The following is a 17661-nucleotide window of genomic DNA, read 5'->3' as shown; positions in this document are numbered from 1 at the left end:
CCCCTCCCCTCTAGAACCCTCAGTTTGTTTCTCAGAGTCCATAGTCTCTCATGGTTCTATGTGTTTATTTCTTGATACTCAATTCTGTTTCATTGATCTGTGTCTTTATTTTTTTTAAGATTTTATTTATTTATTTGACAGAGAGAGACACAGTGAGAGAGGGAACACAAGCAGGGGTGGGTGGGAGAGGGAGAAGCAGGCTTCCCGCAGAGCAGGGAGCCTGATGCGGGGCTCCATCCCAGGACCCTGGGATCATGGCCTGAGCTGAAGACAGATGCTTAACAACTGAGCCACCCAGGTGCCCTGATCTGTGTGTCTTTTCTTAACACCAATACCATACTCTTCTGATTAGTGTTACTTTATAGTAAATTTTGAAATCCGGAAGTGTGAGTCCTCCAACTTTTTACTTCTTTTTCGAAATTGTTCTGTTCATTCTGGATTTTTTGCATTTACATAAGCATTTTAGGATCAACATCAATATAAGGTTTGCCAATTTCTGCAAATTTCCCCCTTTGGGGATTTTGATATGGATTATGTTGAATCTGTAGATTAGTTTTGGGGAGAATTGCCGACTGAATCATATTGAGTCTTCAGATCCACAAACACAGACGGTCTCTTTATTTATTTATTTATTTAGATTTTATTTATTTATTTATTTGAAAGAGAAAGAGAGAGAGAGAAACAGCACGAGAGGGGAGAGGGTAAGAGGGAGAAGCAGGCTCCCTGCTGAGCTGGGAGCCCGATGTGGGACTCGATCCCAGGACTCTCGGATCATGACCTGAGCCGGAGGCAGTTGCTTAACCAACTGAGCCACCCGGGCGCCCTGTCTCTTCATTTATTGAGATATTATTTGATTTCTCTTAGCAAAGTTTTGAAGTTTTTAGTATGTAAGTCTTGTACTTCATTTGTTAAATCTGTTTCTAAGTATTGTTTCTGATGTTGTGATGAAAGTGAAAAATTATTTTTGGTTTTTCGTTGCTAGTATATAGAGATACAGTTGATTTTTGAACATTGAACTTATATCCTCTGCCTTTGCTGAACTTGTTTATTAGTTCTAGGAGTTTTTTTGTGGGTTCCTTAGGATTTTCTGCATACAGGATCATGTTGTCTGTGAGTAAAGAGTTTTATTTCTTCCTTTTTCATCTGAACACCCTTAATTTGTTTCCATATCTTTCCTTCCTTCTCCTGCTGCACTGGCTAGAACCTCTAGTACAGTGTTGAATAGTGAGAGCAGACATCCTTGCTTTCTTCCTAGTCTAACGAGAAAAGCATTCAGACTTTCACCATTAAGTATGATGCTATTTGTAGGCAGGTGCTGTAGGAAAAGGAAGGAGAAGACAAAGATTTGAGAAGTATTTAAGAGTTAGAATGAACAGGACTTAGCAACTAATTGTATACAGGATATAATTTGTACGTTTGTGGGAGATTCTGGCTTTATTTTTATGAAGTAGGGTGGAATTGAAGATAAATTTATCTCCTTTTGGGAAGATTGACTTTTTACAGTAAAAGGTTTTCTCCCCCTCTCAGTTTTTATTTTAGTTGCCAATTTCAGATCAGTGTTAATTTTTCAAATGCTAAATTAAAAAACTTTTTTTTCTGTAGTTATAAGTTAATATGTTCCATGAAGTTGGAAACAATGTTATCACCATGTTTTTGTTGAGGAACTTGAGATATGGTAGAATGCTATAGATAGAGTGATGGAGACATCCACGTCTCTTTCATACAGTGCTCTCTAAATCTTTGATTTAAATGTTATTCCAGAATTGTGTCAGATGGGATACATGAGTCATCGACATCTTTTTTTCTTTATCCTCCCCAAAAAGGAATTATGTCTTAAATGTTAAGTGTATTATATAGAAGGACTGTTTCTGTGCTTTGGTTTCACAAATCAACCTTTCCTTGTTTTTGTTTCTTAGGCCTTTAGTGGCTTCTGGCCCACTGTGAACCTAAATTCTTAAAGAATTTAACACAGGCTAACTGACAAGTGACAGGGACTCAGAAGGGAGTTTTATTTAGCCATCCTGAAGGATAGGAAACAGATCATAACAGTGGTGGTGGTTGTAATTACAGTGTTCCTATTAATATGTTAAGTGTATACACTAGACATTTTCACTGAGTATCTTTAGCTGACCTCATAGGCTAGGTTTTCAAGAACAGAGAGCTCATTAATATGAACTGTAGCTAGAATCATTTACCTTTGGAAACTTGCTTCCAAGGAAAGAGACCTTAGGAGTTTTATGGATCTGAATTCAAACCCTGCCTCTCTATCTTTCATAAGCTTGTGAAAGTTACTTTATTTTTGAAGTTTATCTAAAAATATGTGTTTTTTCTGACTATAACGTAATATATGGTGCTGTAGAAAATTTGGAATACAAAAGGCCCAAAAGATTTCTTTCTCTTTTCATGCATAATTCTAGATTTAGAGAAAATTCTCTCATGGAGCTTGCATTCCAGTGATAATCTTTACAAATCTAGAAATAGCCTAAATGTCTACCAATAGAGATTGCTGGTTAAATATGTTCTGGTTCACCCATATCCTAAACTCTGTAGCAGATAGAAAGCCTGAGAGCAGTGTTTAAGAGTGGGGGCTCTATGTTCAGATCTTGGTTCTATTCCTTATTAGTTTTGTGACCTTAACCTCTTGATACTTAAATATCCTACTATAATGCCTACTTCATAGAGGTTTTCTGAGGATTAAATGGGGTATAACAAGTCTAACACATTATACAGTATCTGGCATATAAGTTATAAATGCTTGATAAATATTGTTAGAATATTATTAATTTTATGTGCTGTTATGGAATGATTCCCAAGATAAGTGTATAATGTAAGGTATCAAGAAAAGTTTTTTTGTTGTTGTTGTATGATGTCATATGTGGACATTAAAAAGTAGACACATATTTTTCTTGAAGGATACCTGATAAAATATTAAGTGGTTACATTTGGGAAATAGGATTGGGGATTGGATGGAGGTAGAGAGATGTACCATTTGTTTTTACCTCTTTGTGAGGTTTGAGTTTTTTAATGCCAGGTATATATTCCTTTTGTTTACTTTTTGTGTGTCATCCTTGCGCAGGGGCCATGCTAATCTTCTCTGTATCGTTCCAATTTTAGTATATGTGCTGCCGAAACGAGCACTCCTTTTGTTTACTTTTTAAAAGATGTCTTCCTGGGGCGCCTGGCTGGCTCAGTCAGTAGAGCATGTGACTCTTGATCTCAGGGTTGTGAGTTCAAGCCCCACATTGAGTGTGGAGTCTACTTTAAAAAAAAAAAAAAAAGATGTCTTCCTTTATAGATTTATTTTCTTTGTCTTTTCTCTATGTTGGAAAATCTTATTTCCTCTGCTACTTGTAATAACTTTATTTACATAATTGTGGAGTTTGAACATAGTTCTGGAACCAGCCCTTTGCAGATAGGTTAAAGTCATATTAAAGACTGCTTTGAGATAAGTAAACATATCATATATCTTGTTTAAAAGGAGTTTCATGTATAATAGCAGAGCATTGTGTTTCCCTGTTTCACTTAATAGATGGGATAATGATGTCAGCAAGGCTCTTACAGAAACGGTTATATATTTAGAATTCTTCTGTGGATTCAGAGTTTTCCCCTCAGCAAATATTTACCTATTTGACAGTAATAGATAAAAAGGCATACTTCCTTGTCCTTTCCCAATCAATTAGAAACAATTGTACTTAACAGATTAGTTTACTCTGAAAGGCATTTGGAAGATTCATATACTGAGTAGTCTCTAAATTCATTCTTCTGCCCTATCTCCTTTTCTCTCTCTGCACTCGTATACCTGTGTCTCCGTTTCTTTCTCTCTCTCCATCGTCTCTAGACAGAGGATGTAAAGATTAATGGGGTGCAGTCCCTGTACTTAAGCTCACATCAGGGGGCGCCTGGGTGGCTCAGTCATTGAGCATCTGCCTCCGGCTCCGGTCATGGTCCCAGGGTCCTGGGATCGAGTCCCACATTGGCCTCCCTGCTCGGCGGGAAGCCTGCTTCTCCCTCTCCCACTCCCCCTGCTTGTGTTTCCTCTCTCGCTGTGTCTCTCTGTCAAATAAATAAATAAAATCTTAAAAAAAAAAAAAAAAAAAGAAGCTCACATCAGTTGATCCATTCTAGTATTCTTTCTGAACTACTTTTTGGGGCGGTGGGGGAGAATTACGAATTTCTCTCTATTCCCATTTTTTCAGTTCAGCTTTGAAAACATTTATTAAGTACTCAGGATGTGCCAGGCACTCTGGTAGAGGGTACACAGGTAAATGAAGTCCCCCCTTGCATTGCTTGGTTTCTTTCAAGGAGATAGGTAAGTAGATTTCAAAACAATTTGATAGATGCTATGTCTGTGATATTGTTTGGTTATCACAGTGAGATAGTTTTTGGTAGAAAAGTGCCACCAGATTGAGTTAAAGAATATACATTTTCTTTAATGGCAGAAATTAACCTGCTTTGAGACATTTATACAAAATAAGAGCCAGCATAGCGTACTCCAGAAGTGAAGTTTCCTTGTCCTCCCTAATTCCTCAAGGAGGTTCAGAGGTGCCTCTGAAGTGTGAGAAAGTGCCAGACCTGAGAAGCCAAGTTCTTGATCCTTCACTGTTCCTTTTTTCCTTCCACCATACTTTTTTTTTTTTAAGATTTTATTTATTTATTTGACAGAGAGAGAGAGAGAGAGAACAAGTAGGCAGAGAGGCAGGCAGAGGGAGAGGGAGAAGCAGGCTCCCCGCTGAGCAAGGAACCCGATGCGAGGCTCGATCCCAGTACTCTGGGATCAGGACCTGAGCCGAAGGTAGCCGCTTAACCGACTGAGCCACCCAGGCGCCCCCCACCATACTTTTTATATTAGAGGGTTGCATTGGTATTCCAGAAGAACCTGCTTTGCAATTTATGTGCTTATATCAAAGAGAATGTTTACAAACATAGAGCTTTCCTACTGCTGAAATCAGTCTCCGTGTTAGCAAGGCCAGGTTCTTAGTCCAAGGTGAAAAGCAGTCATCGGGCTAGTCGGCTGCCTGTCTAAATGAGCCCCTTAGTAACTCTGTTTCCTTGAATGTATATGGATACATATGATTACTTTGAAAGCACAGAGGAGGAGAAGCTAACCTGAGTGGAACAGAACAGAAATAATCAGGCAGGGCTTTATGGAGGATACGATATACTTCTTGAAGAGTACTTGCCCCGTCTGTACTCCATAATTAGTTTGCTAGTTTTGTACATTAAGGTAGAGTAATAATAACTGAAGAGTTTAAAGCTAAGTTACCGACATCATTTGCATCTCTAAAAGTATAAGGACATTTCCTGCATTACTATAATACTGTTTTCACACATTAAAAAAACAGTAATTCTTAATAATGTAATACCTGTCCATGTTCAAATTGCTCATTATCCTCAGAAATGTCTTTTGTAGCTGGTTTGTTCGAACCAGGATCCAATTAGGAACCATTCATTACAGTTAGTTATATCTCTTAAGTTTTTTTTTTCCTTCTTTTAAATAGACTATACTTTTTTTTTTTTATGCTAAAACTTAGCCCACTGTCTTTACTTTTACTTATTTATTTACCATGACACTGATTTGTTGAAGAGACTTGCAGTACAGAATGACCTGCCTTCTGGTTTTTGTCTGATTCCTTCCTTTGGCACCAGCTTGTTCAGCTTGTTCTAGTGTTCTCTATATTTCCTGTTAACTGGATGTTAGATGTACAGTTTGATTCAATTCAGGTTAAACATTTTTGGCACAGATACTTAGTAGGTAACACAGTGTTGCATTTCTTTAATCTATTGTTTTTGTTTTTTCCTGGTAAATTATTGATTTATTCAATGTCATTGCTACTCCTAGTAAAGCCTTTATTTGCAGGAGGTCAGCATCTGTATTAGATGGTAATGAATATTTTTAAAAAATTACAAATAGAACCTGGCATTATATCTAAGGTGAATACTTTTGATACTTGATATGTGTGTTTATATACACACACATCACACACATATATACCTACATACACACAGACACATTCATACAAACACAATAGATTACATATATACTGGATTGTGATGTAAACCTTATTTTGTCCTCTGTGTCCTATTCAGAAAAGTTTGATGATCATTAGTCTAGAGGAACTGAGTCATTGTTTGTGAGCTGTGCTATATCTCTGCACTCCTTGGAGTGAGAATACCTCATCAAGGTAAATTCCTGTCTACTGGCATGGATAACTATTTACTGTTTCACATATTGGGGAAACCATGTGTGATAACAGAAACAAACAAACCAGCAGCTGCCATCATACCAAACTACATACTGTATCTTGGTTAAGGTCCTTAAATATACTCCTTTGAGTTTCCTAATTCATCCCAGGAAGGATTCAGGGCACACCATTTTTATGTTGTTACTTGCAAACACTTTTGCTTTGCTAGTTCTTGTATTAGATCTTCATACACTTGTGAGAAGAGGTCCTTTTCAGATTTTGTTCTGTCTAGGTAAACAGTTTCCCACCTGATGTCTTCATTTCTTCTCTGTGCTTTAGATACATGGGCCACATGTGGCCATCAAAGTACCCTGGAGGGTCTGGAGGCTTGTAGACCTTTATGCTCCTCCTTTTATATTCTTCGTAGGGATTGGTCAGAAAGTAGCTTCTGTTCCATAGAGTGTCAAGGGGCTTATAGTTAAAGAGAAGGAAGCCTTTGATCATTAATATGGGAATTTCTCAGCATTTCCAGAGTCTGTTGATAACAGTGAGTGTCTTGGGCTTTTTGTCCATCAGGAAATGGTGGATATCATTTTTTCCATGTTAAGTGCTTCAAGCACGTCATACTGCAGAAATCCATCTGTATTTGTCTGTCTCTCAGACTGTGGCTTAAAGAAATCATCCTGGGATATGATGCTGCAGTTTGGAAGGTGTTTCTGCAGATTCTTAGCCCAGTGTTGTCTTCCTGCCATTTGTCACAGTACTAATTCCAATGACAAATGTTTTCATAGTTAGCTTAGAAAATCATGTCTTCCTAAAAGTTTCCAGGTGCCAGTTCGAGTCCTCTCAAGCAAAGCAGCAGAAGTCCATAGTCCCTCCTTCCACACCCCTACCGGGTCATAGGTGGCCCACATCTAATCTGTTGTTTTCTTTATTTTGCTTCTCTTTATCTTTAATGCCAATGATAGAACTGTGATTCCACCCATCAGTTACCAGTCTTGGGCTTGGATAGTCACAACACTGGAGTATCAGCTGTTCTTTTCCTTTTTCCTTTGGGGATTTTTAGCCAGCCCTTTTTTGCCTTGTCTCTGATGTATTCTCTTACCTGGTATATTCCATGGTATATCCTCTTACCCTTCACTTCTTCCCTGACTTTTATTTTATATATAAACAGTTATAGTTCCAAGAGATCTTATTTCTTCTGTTGGTCCCAAGGAGAATGAGTAGAGATGAGAGAGGCCCAGGTTGGTCATTCTGGATATCATGGGTTAGATGGGGCATCTGAAAGTGGGAAGAAGTTAGAGGAAAGATTAAATACAACATAATTTCCCTCAGGATGTGAGTCCTTTATTGGTTATTTCCAGTGTCCTATGGTGAATGGCCTTAGTGTTTTCTTTTGTGAAAATTGTAATGCATGTTGACATAATGAGGGAGCTTGTGGAAATGGAGAGAGTTGATCAGGAGACAAATAGGTCAAGTATTCAATCAGTTCTTTTGGGAGGGGAAGAAGGTATTCCCTTATAATTTAGGAGCATAAGTAACTATGGAATTTTTGACCTATTCTTTCTACTTTGCAGTTAATATATTTTTTAAAGATTTTATTTATTTGACAGAGAGAGAGCACGTGAGTGCATGCATAAGCAGGGGGAGTGGAGGAGGTAGAGGGAGAAGCAGGCTCCCTGTGGGGCTTGATCCCAGGACTCTGAGATCACGACCTGAGCCGAAGGCAGACACGCAACCGACTGAGCCACCCAGGCGCCCCTGTAGTTAATATTAGTAGCTTATTAGAAGTAAAAAAGGACTTCCCTGTATTTCCCTACAGTAGAGCTATCACTAGGAGTAGGAAAAATTATTATTATTATATTATTATTATTTTTAAAGATTTTATTTATTTGAGAGAGAGAGAGAACACGCACAAGTGGTGAGGAGGGGCAGAGGGAGAAGGAGAAGCAGACTAATTCCAATGACAAATGTTTTCATAATTAGCTTTGAAAATCATGTCTTCCTAAAGTAGGTAAAGGGAGGTAGATGCCAGGCTCCATCCCAGGACCCTAGGATCATGACCTGAGCTGAAGGCAGACGCTTAACTGACTGAGCCACCCAGGTACCCCAGAGTAGGAAAAATTATTATGGGAAAAAGCAGTCTACGGTATGCCCCCATTATCCACAGTTTCACTTTCTGTGATCAGCCTCAGTCAGGGAACAGATGCTCCTCCTTCTGAGGATTCAGCATCTCTCTTCTCAGTAGGAGCCTAACGCCGCATCCCAGTGCCTAAGTCATTCCCCTCACTTCATCCCATCACATAGGCATTTAATCTCACATCATCACAAGAAGGGTGAAGATAATATAGTAAGATATTTTGGGAGACCACATTCACATAACTTTTATGACAGTATATTGTTACAGTTGCTCTGTTATTGTTGTTAATCTCTTACTTTGCCTCATTTGTAAATTAGACTTTGTCATAGGTATGTACATACAGGTAAAAGCATATAGATAGGGTTCGGTAAAATGCAGTTTCAGGCGTCCACTGGGGGTCTTGGAACTATTTCCCATGAGTAAGGAAGGACTACTGTCTAGTAAAGGATTTTAACTGATATCAGGAACTATATTCATCATATTTTTTGTCTTGCATACTTTGGGCCATAATATGGTTAAGAGTATTATTTTTCATTTGGGAAAATTTCCTCACTACCATTCTATGAAATCTTCTCATATAGAGAGGGTCTCAGTGTAAATACATCCCTTGTTTAGGTTATATTTTTATTGCTATTATAGCCCATTTTAGAAATGGTTTTTATTCTCAAATTATTACTAATTTTCTTTTTTTGGGAGATTATGTAATGTAGAAATAAGACGAATATTTGTAGCATGGGGATTATCTTTTGTATATCTCTGTTAGTCAAGAAAGAATCATCTCTTTTTTCAGGTAATCATATTTCATTTATTTTAAGTTTCACTGCTTAACATCTTCTGAAATCAGGGTATGTCTTCCAATTAATTGATGGTATGGTGGTTAATTGGCAAGGTTTTTCTTTCTTAGCTATACATGAAGTAATGGCAGGTCTTAATAATTAGTGACATCTTGAATTTGATGAAATTCAGATAACTCATGGTTTAGCCCAGAAACAGTGAGATAGTGCTGAGGTTGATAGACTGAGTTGAGTAGCACTGAGGAAGAGACACATAAAGAGACATAGAATATTGATTCTGTCTGTCTGTGAAAAAGCTTTTTCATATTCTCATCTAAGTCTTGACAAAAGAATCAGGAGATTTTAAGGCCTTTAAACTTTAAACACAATAAAGAACACACAATATATAGGCTTCATTAAAAGACCCAAGGGGAGGGGCACCTGGGTGGCTCAGTCGGTTAAGCGTCTGACTTCGGCTCAGGTTGTGATCCTGGAGTCCCAGGATAAAGCCCCGCATTGGGCTCCTTGCTCAGGGGGGAGTCTGCTCCTCTCTCTCCCTCCGCTCCTGCTCTCTTGCTCACTCATTCTCTATCTCAAATAAGTAAAATCTTTAAAAAATGAATGAATGAATAAATAAATAAATAAAAGGCCTAAGGGGAATCCTAAACTGAAATGAACTTCCTTGTCTTTTCACATCTGGTGGAAAGTGGAAAGTACAGAGAGTTCCCTTACACGTTTCCCCAGCAGATTTCCTTTATTTTTATTTTATTTATTTATTCATTAAAGATTTTATTTATTTATTTGACAGAGAGAAAGAGAGAGAGTGCACACACACATAGGCAGGGGGAGCAGCAGAGGGAGAGGGAGAAGCAGGCTCCCCGCTGAGCAGGGAGCCTGATGTGGGGCTCCATCCCAGGACCTTGGGATCATGAGCTGAGCCGAAGGCAGATGCTTAACCAACTGAGCCACCCAGGCGCCCCAAGTTTCCCTTATTTAAAAAAAATTTTTTTTATTTTTATTTTTTATGTATTTATTTTTTTTTAAGATTTTATTTATTTGACAGAGAGACACAGCGAGAGGGAACACAAGCAGGGGGAGTGGGAGAGGGAGAAGCAGGCTCCCTGCTGAGCAGGGAGCCTGATGCAGGGCTCAATCCCAGGACCCTGGGATCATGACCTGAGCCAAAGGCAGACGCTTCACGACTGAGCCACCCAGGCGCCCCCCCCAATTTTTTTTTTTTAATTTTAGTATTTAAGTACGCTCCACTCCCAGGGTGGAGCTCAGTGTGGGGCTTAAACTCATGACCCTGAGATTAAGACCTGAGCTGAAATCAAGAGTCGGATGCTTAATCCACTGAGCCACCCAAGGTGCCCCAAGTTTCCCTTATTGTTAATACGTTGCATTAGTGCGGTACATTTTATAATTTATGAGCCAATGTGGATATATTATTATTAATGACAGTCCATGGACTACATTGGGTTTGCTCTTTGTGTTGTACCTTCTGTTGGTTTTGACAGATGCATGAGGACATCTTTTTACATTATAGAATCATGCAGAGTAATTTCACTGCCCTTTAAATCCCCTGTGTACTACTTTCTTAGCCCTTCCTTCTCCCCCTCCAGCCCTGGCAATCCCTGGTTGTTGTTTTTTTAATTGTCTCCATAGTTTTGCCTTTTCCAGAATGTCATATAGTTGGAATCATACAGTACACAGGCTTTTCAGATTGGCTTGTTTCACTTGCAGGATTCTTTTAAGGTTCTTCCATGTCTTTTGTGGCTTGATAACATATTTCTTTTTATTGCTGAATAATATTGCATTGTATGGATGTGCTGCAGTTTGTATATCCATTTACTTATTGAAGGATGAACTTCTAGGTTTCAGCAATTATGAAGAACAAATTAGCCTTTTATAAAACACAGAAATGGTCTAAAGTACCTCAAATCACCCATTAAAAAAAGTTGAGCTAATTCAGTATCTTGAGACTTACTTTTTTTTACCTTTGTATCAAAAATTTCTACTTGAGTAATAGGCTCAAAATAGGCTGAGTAAATATGTGTGGAATGGTTGAACATGAAAAAAGGAAGGAGGTATGGAAGAGAAGAAGGTGGGGGAAAAGATTGTATCATAAATCTGGATATTTTTTGGAAAATGAGATTGTTTAGAAATTCAGCTGGAGATTTGTATGGGGACCAACATGTTCAGGGCTCCGAATTCAGCCTCTGGTTTGAGAACGCTGCAGAACAAAAGCATCAGGCTGGCCCAGAAATCAGGTCATTAGACCTATTTCAATTTATTTGCAGTAGAATGATTGGAGAAAGTAGGGTTTAGTTTTTGGAAAAGAGTAAAAAAAACCCAGAAGGCTAGTTTTATAAAATAAGGAAGTGGACAGTTGATGATCATAGTGTAGAGGTTAGATATTGACTACAGAAAAAGAATTGCACAAAATCTGTGGATAGTGGTGTTTATTTTGTGTTCTTAAGTTATAATTTCTTTTTTTATTTTTGAGTTCTTATTTCTATTTAATAAAAATGTTACTAATGTGAGGAAGTTGCTAGTTACTGGATTTGGGACTCATTGAATATTTTGCTTTATAGTTTTGTGAAATATGAGGAATATGGAGAATGATGAGGTATAAAGTCATTTGAATTTCTAAAATATTTTTGTTTTAGAAATGCCATGTAAGTAAATTTGAAATACTAGTATGCCCCCAAGGGTTAGTAACCAGCTTGAAGTGGTGGAACTTCTAAACTCTAATCCTAATTCAAATAAAGACTTAATCTGTTGTATTATGGTAATGCTTTTGTGGTTTACTTCATTTGTCAGAAAGTTCAGTAATACTGTATATTTCATAGGACTAAACCAGTCACCTGTTTTGAGTGCTGCATGCTAAATATTTTAGGGAAAACAATGATGAGTGAAACCACTGCCTCTGTTTATATAGAGCAAAAATAAAATGTGGAAAAGTAACTAGGGAGGAGGAAAATGCATTAGATTATAAATGCTCTAAGAGTTTCAATGAAGGGTGGTAATTTTAGTTGGGATGAGCCAAGACGTTTGTATGCATGTCTTGGTATTTGAGTTTAGCCTAAAAACTAGTTAAGGATTGAATTTGTGAGTATAGGAGAGAAACAGCTTTGTGGGAAGCAATTTATGTTCACTGACAAGAATTTGGGAAAGGACACGCAAGGCAGGAAAGGTGATTAGGGTCAGATTATGGAAAGCCATTAATGCCAGAGTATTAAGGCCGATTTCTGTTAGTTAAGTAAAAATAGGGGATAGTTTTCTGGGACATGAATGAGGAGCTAGTGATATTAGAAAGGAAAGAGGAGTTTTTTTTTCTTCCTAATTCTTTGTTTATAAAATATTTTAGAATTTTATATCCTTAAGATATGTACATTTTAATATATATATGTATATCTGTCTTATTATAGCTTCCTGCTGTGTTGAAGGCCAAAGTATGTTTCCTGAAATGCCAGATACAAAAAAAGCCTTCTGTAAGTTGGCTATCACTTTTGTGTCCTACATCAGCATAAAGATGTTCTACTGTAATTATAGGCAGTATTTACTGAAGTATCTTATGAATTTATGGCCCTGTTGATACTCTGAGATTTTGTTGGTTTTTAAATGAATATTTAATATACTTAGTTTCCTTCCATTTTAAACGTGGTTGTTTTCTTTTTAAATAATATATTTACTTTCTTTGTTATAGAACTGTGGCTGCTGAAGTCAGGAAGCAGATCTCTGGACAATACAGTGGTTCTCCTCAACTGCTCAAAAACCTCAACATTGTTGGCAGTATATCCCATCATACCACAGTAAGTAACATATTTAAAATCTGGGATGTTAACTGGCACATTACTGACAAGGCCGTGAAAAAATAGTGGAAAGACGAACCAGTGGATTGGGCTCCATCACTAGTGTCATAATCTGATTTGCTGCTACCCCTCTCTTTCCTGAAATTTGAGTTGGGGAAGAGTGTTAGGAGGTGTAATACAGGTCCTGATTTCCTAGTCAACTCTGAAACTTTACATTCAGAATTTATCAACTCTGGAATTTTATGGTTAAGACTCCCCAGATCCAAGGTGATTCATTATAGGAAAATTTAGGAATCTATTCTGGAAATAGGTACTGAAGGAAATATTAAATAATTACATAGATTTGTAGTATTATCTGTCCCCTTTTATAGAAGGGAATATACCGTTAGTGAATCATTGCCTTAGCCAGTTACTATGTCAGAGGTATAAGCATATGTGTTCTTATTAAGGAAACTGGCATGAGGATAATCAATTTTTAGAGGGAAAGCTCAAGCAGGGGTGGGGGCCTGGAGGGAGAGACAGAGGGAGAGAAAATCCCAAGCTGGCTCCGGCACTGGGCTCAGTCTCTTGACCCTGAGGTATGACCTGAGCCAAAATCAAGAGTCAGATGCTTAACCAACTGAGACACCCAGGTGCCCCAGGATAATCAATTTTGATAAAAAAACTGATACTTAGTAGTTACAGTAAGAATATGAATTAAAAATATACCTCCATTTGTCAAAAACTAAAAAAGTTATTAAGAGTGACAGGTAGAGTTATGTATTAACACTTTCCATTTAGGTATGAAAGGACACCAATTATTGGAAAAACATGGTATGCCAGCTCATAACAGTTTGATTACCTTGTAATGAGATGTTTATAATGTTTGTATTAAAAATTTTAAAGATGGAGTTTACTTTTAACAACAGTAACATGCTGATGGGAGAAATTTTAGAATATATGGATTTCTTGGTGATTTCAATGTACGTGGAGATGATCCTTTTCATACCCTCTCAGAGTCTTGAACTCCTTTTCTGTACTGATATTCTATGTCCTGTATTACACCTGAACTACTCACTTCCATAGTCATGCCCTAGATTTGGTCATTATAAATAATCATAACCCCTCTGTAATCTCAGTTTTCTGTTTCTTGCTCTCTGACTGCTGCTTCTTACCTTTCTTGCTCTCTTATTCTGGTATCCTTTAAAATTTATTTTTATTTTTAAGTAGGCTTCACACCCAGTGTGGGGCTTGAACTCATGACCCTGAGATTAAGAGTCAGTCGCATGCTGCACTGACTGAGCCAGCCACGTGCCCCTCTTATACTGATGTCCTGATTCCAACTATCCTTCATCCCCAGAACGTAGAATCCGTGATCCTACTGACTTTTTCCTGTGCCTCACACTTTGATGTTTTCTTTTCTCTCCTTACCAAACTTAAATTATTTGATGATCGTTATCATGACTCTCTAGCATGTAACCTTGAATTCTTTAGCTTCTCATGTCATTGGCACAACCTCAGTGCCGTTCAAAATCCAGCTCTCTGCTTCCTTCATACCTGCACTTGTGCAGCTGCGTGTGGCTGGAGAAAAACATAATCCTCTTGACTGGTCTCACTCAGTTTATGACCACTCACTCAGGAAGGCTTTCACATTTCCAGGCAAATAGTATGTTTTCCTAGTTCATTCATTTCCCCACTATTTTAGTTGGCTTATTTCATGCGTCCTCCTGTTAACCCCTAATCGCTTTTTCCCATTTTTACTCCTCAGATAACTTGGCTTCATATTGTACTTGTGAAAATTGAAGCAGTCAGAAAAGAACTTGCACATACTCCTACCACCATCTGTAGCCATGTAGTCTACCTGTACACCTGTGACTCTGGATGAACCACTTGTGAACAAGCGGAGGGATTAGTCGGTCCCTACTTCACTCCGTTATTGAAATACGGTCCTTTAGTAATTCTTCCTTCTCTTTTATCACCTTTCCTCTCTATTTACCTGATCATTCCCATCAGTATACAAACATGCTGTTATTTCTCCCATTTAAAAAAATCCTTCTCGGGCGCCTGGGTGGCTCAGTTGGTTAAGCGACTGCCTTCAGCTCAGGTCGTGATCCCGGAGTCCTGGGATCAAGTCCCACATCGGGCTCCTGGCTCAGCGGGGAGCCTGTTTCTCCCTCTGACCCTCTCCGCTCTCATGCTGTTTCTCTCTCTCTCTCAAGTAAATAAATAAATAAAATCTTTAAAAAAAAAAAAATCCTTCTCTTTTGCCGTACTTTTCTGCCTGTGCCCAGCCCCCAGTATTTCTTTGCTCTTCTTTGCAACACAGTTCCTTCAAAGGATTGTCAGAGCTTGCTGACATCAATTTGTCTTCTTGTATTCTCTCTGATAAAGTACTTTTAAATTATGGGAATCTTTAAACATACACAGAAATAGAAAGACTAGTATAACCATTGATATTTTCTTACTTAATCACAATGCTGTTATCACACTTAACCAAAATTAACAGTAATTCCTTGGTATCATCTAATATCCAGTACATGTTAAATTTCCTTGATTATCTCATAAATATCTTTTTATAGTTGGTTTATTCAAATGGAGATCCACATAAAATCCACAGATAGAGTTTGGTTTTAGATCACTTGTGTTAAAAACAAAAACAACAACTAAAGTAGTTTCTTCCTCCCCTAACTTCTAACTTTGTTTTTATGCCATTGAATTTGTTGAGAATATCAAATTAGTTGTCTTACAGAATTGCCTGCCTTGGGGAGCCTGGGTGGCTCAGTCGTTAAGCATCTGCCTTCAGCTCGGGTCATGATCCCAGGGTCTTGGGATCGAGTCCCACATCGGGCTCTCTGCTCAGTGGGGAGCCTGCTTCTCCCTCCGCCTGCAGCTCCCCCTGCTTGTGTGCTCTCTCTCTCACTCTCTCTCTCTCTGACAAATAAATAAATAAAAATCTTTAGAATTGCCTGCCTTTTGGATTTTATATTTGCTTCCCTATAGATTTGTTCCTCTATCTCCTTCATTTCCTGTAACTGATTAGGATTCTGGTTCAACTTTTTTGAAATTTCTTCCTTGTAGACTCATTTCTCTATCATTCGTATTTCCTATAACTGATTAGATTCTGGTTTAACTTTTTTTTACCAGCCTTATTGAATTTTAATCACATGCCTGACAATTCACCCATTTAATTTACAAATCAGTGGATTTAATGTATTCACAGATATATGCAACCATCCCCACAGTCAATTTAGAACATTTTGATCACCTCAAAAAGAAACTCTTCAGCTATCACCCAGCCAAAACAACCTCTATCAAATACCAGAATTTTTGATGGTGCACCAGAAAGGATTGAAAGAGATCTTAACACTAAACATGTCAGCCAAATTCCAACAGAAGGATCGTTAAAGAAAGTATTGCAACATTGCCTATGAAAGGTTCTGTAGTGCTTCACTGTTGCTTCTCATCACCCTTTAACCCTGCTAATGGCCCAGCCACACTCTTTTTTTTTTTTTTTTTTAAAGATTTTATTTATTTATTTGACAGAGAGAGACAGCGAGAGCAGGAACACAAGCAGGGGGAGTGGGAGAGGGAGAAGCAGGCTTCCTGCCGAGCAGGGAGCCCGATGTGGGGACTCGATCCCAGGACCCTGGGATCATGACCTGAGCCGAAGGCAGACGCTTAACGACTGAGCCACCCAGGCGCCCACTCTTTTTTTTTTTTTTTTTAATATTTTATTTATTTATTTGTCAGAGAGAGAGAGAGAGCGCGCGCACAAACAGAGGGAGAAGTAGGCTCTCCGCCAAGCAAGGAGCCTGATGCAGGACTTGAACCCAGGACCCTCAACCGCCTGAGTCACCCAGGCATCCCCCAGCCACACTCTTTTATAAAATCATGTTGTAATCTTTTCCCTTGGGTCAGTAAATATAGGATCTTTCCTTGGAGTCTTACAAAGTAATTTATAGTTATAATCAAGCTCATCACCACATTCCAAGACTAACCCAAGCAGCTGTCTCTGATAGGCATCAGAGGGAGGGGAGATAGTTGTAGCAAAAATAAATTTGATTCTGTGATCCAAGTCTAGCTAACACCACATCTAGAAAGCCAGTGACCTGTGTGAGTTTGGGAAACAAGATCGTTTATCCTATATTTGGTGTTTTTAAGAAAGTGTCATAGCTTCCTTCCCTACCCTAAGACTTACTCATGGTATGGGTGGTCATTCTTTGAGGAAAGATTAATTTTGAATTAGCATATGCAGAGACTCCCAGCTTTTGCCGTTATTTTCATTGAATATTCATTTGTAACACTTTGAATCCTGAAAGGTATGCTGCCCTAGAAATAATACCTGGGCAGAGAAACATGACCTAAAAAGTTTTTTAAAAAAGTTTACTTCAATCAGTCAGTCAATCTATCTATCTATCTGTATTGTGGTAAAATATATATAACAAAATTTATCATTTTAACCATTTCTAAGTGTACAATTCAATGGCATTAAGTGTATTCTCAATACCACTATCCATTTCCAGAAATTTTTCATTATCTGAAACTGAAGCCCTTTAGCCATTAAACAATAACTCCCGGTTGTCCCCTCCTCCCAGTCCCCAGTAACCTCTATTCTATTTCTATTTCTATAAATTTGTCTGTTCTATGTACCTTATAATATGCAGTCATACGATATTTGTCTTTTTGTCTCTGGCTTGTTTCACTCAGCATTTCTTCAAAGGTTCGTCCACATTAAGACTCAATAATATAGGGCGCCTGGGTGGCTCAGATGG

General features: G+C 38.2%; 1 protein-coding gene, 1 non-coding gene and 1 pseudogene across 14 annotated transcripts in view; 1 reads left to right on the top strand and 2 right to left on the bottom strand.

Annotated features, from left to right (window-relative positions):
• DOCK7 (dedicator of cytokinesis 7) overlaps positions 1-17661 on the top strand; it is a 210485-nt gene that overhangs the window by 12447 nt on the left and 180377 nt on the right. For all 13 annotated transcript variants that reach the window (XM_081816976.1, XM_031027711.2, XM_006732893.3 and 10 more), the window contains exon 2: positions 12805-12910. In XM_081816976.1, coding sequence (XP_081673102.1) covers positions 12805-12910 — 106 coding nt within the window. The remainder of the gene's footprint in view (positions 1-12804; positions 12911-17661) is intronic.
• Positions 3030-3138, bottom strand: LOC115940793 (U6 spliceosomal RNA). The gene has a single exon (XR_004075521.1). It is a non-coding gene; the product is annotated as a U6 spliceosomal RNA (small nuclear RNA).
• LOC102731558 (nicotinamide riboside kinase 1 pseudogene) lies at positions 6239-7041 on the bottom strand (annotated as a pseudogene).

The sequence above is a fragment of the Leptonychotes weddellii genome, chromosome 4, assembly GCF_054177405.1.
Source record: "Leptonychotes weddellii isolate Sample4059 chromosome 4, ASM5417740v2, whole genome shotgun sequence".
In the NCBI taxonomy this organism is placed as follows: domain Eukaryota; kingdom Metazoa; phylum Chordata; class Mammalia; order Carnivora; family Phocidae; genus Leptonychotes; species Leptonychotes weddellii.
Note: the sequence above shows the minus strand (reverse complement) of the source record. Positions and strands in the feature narration are given on the sequence as shown.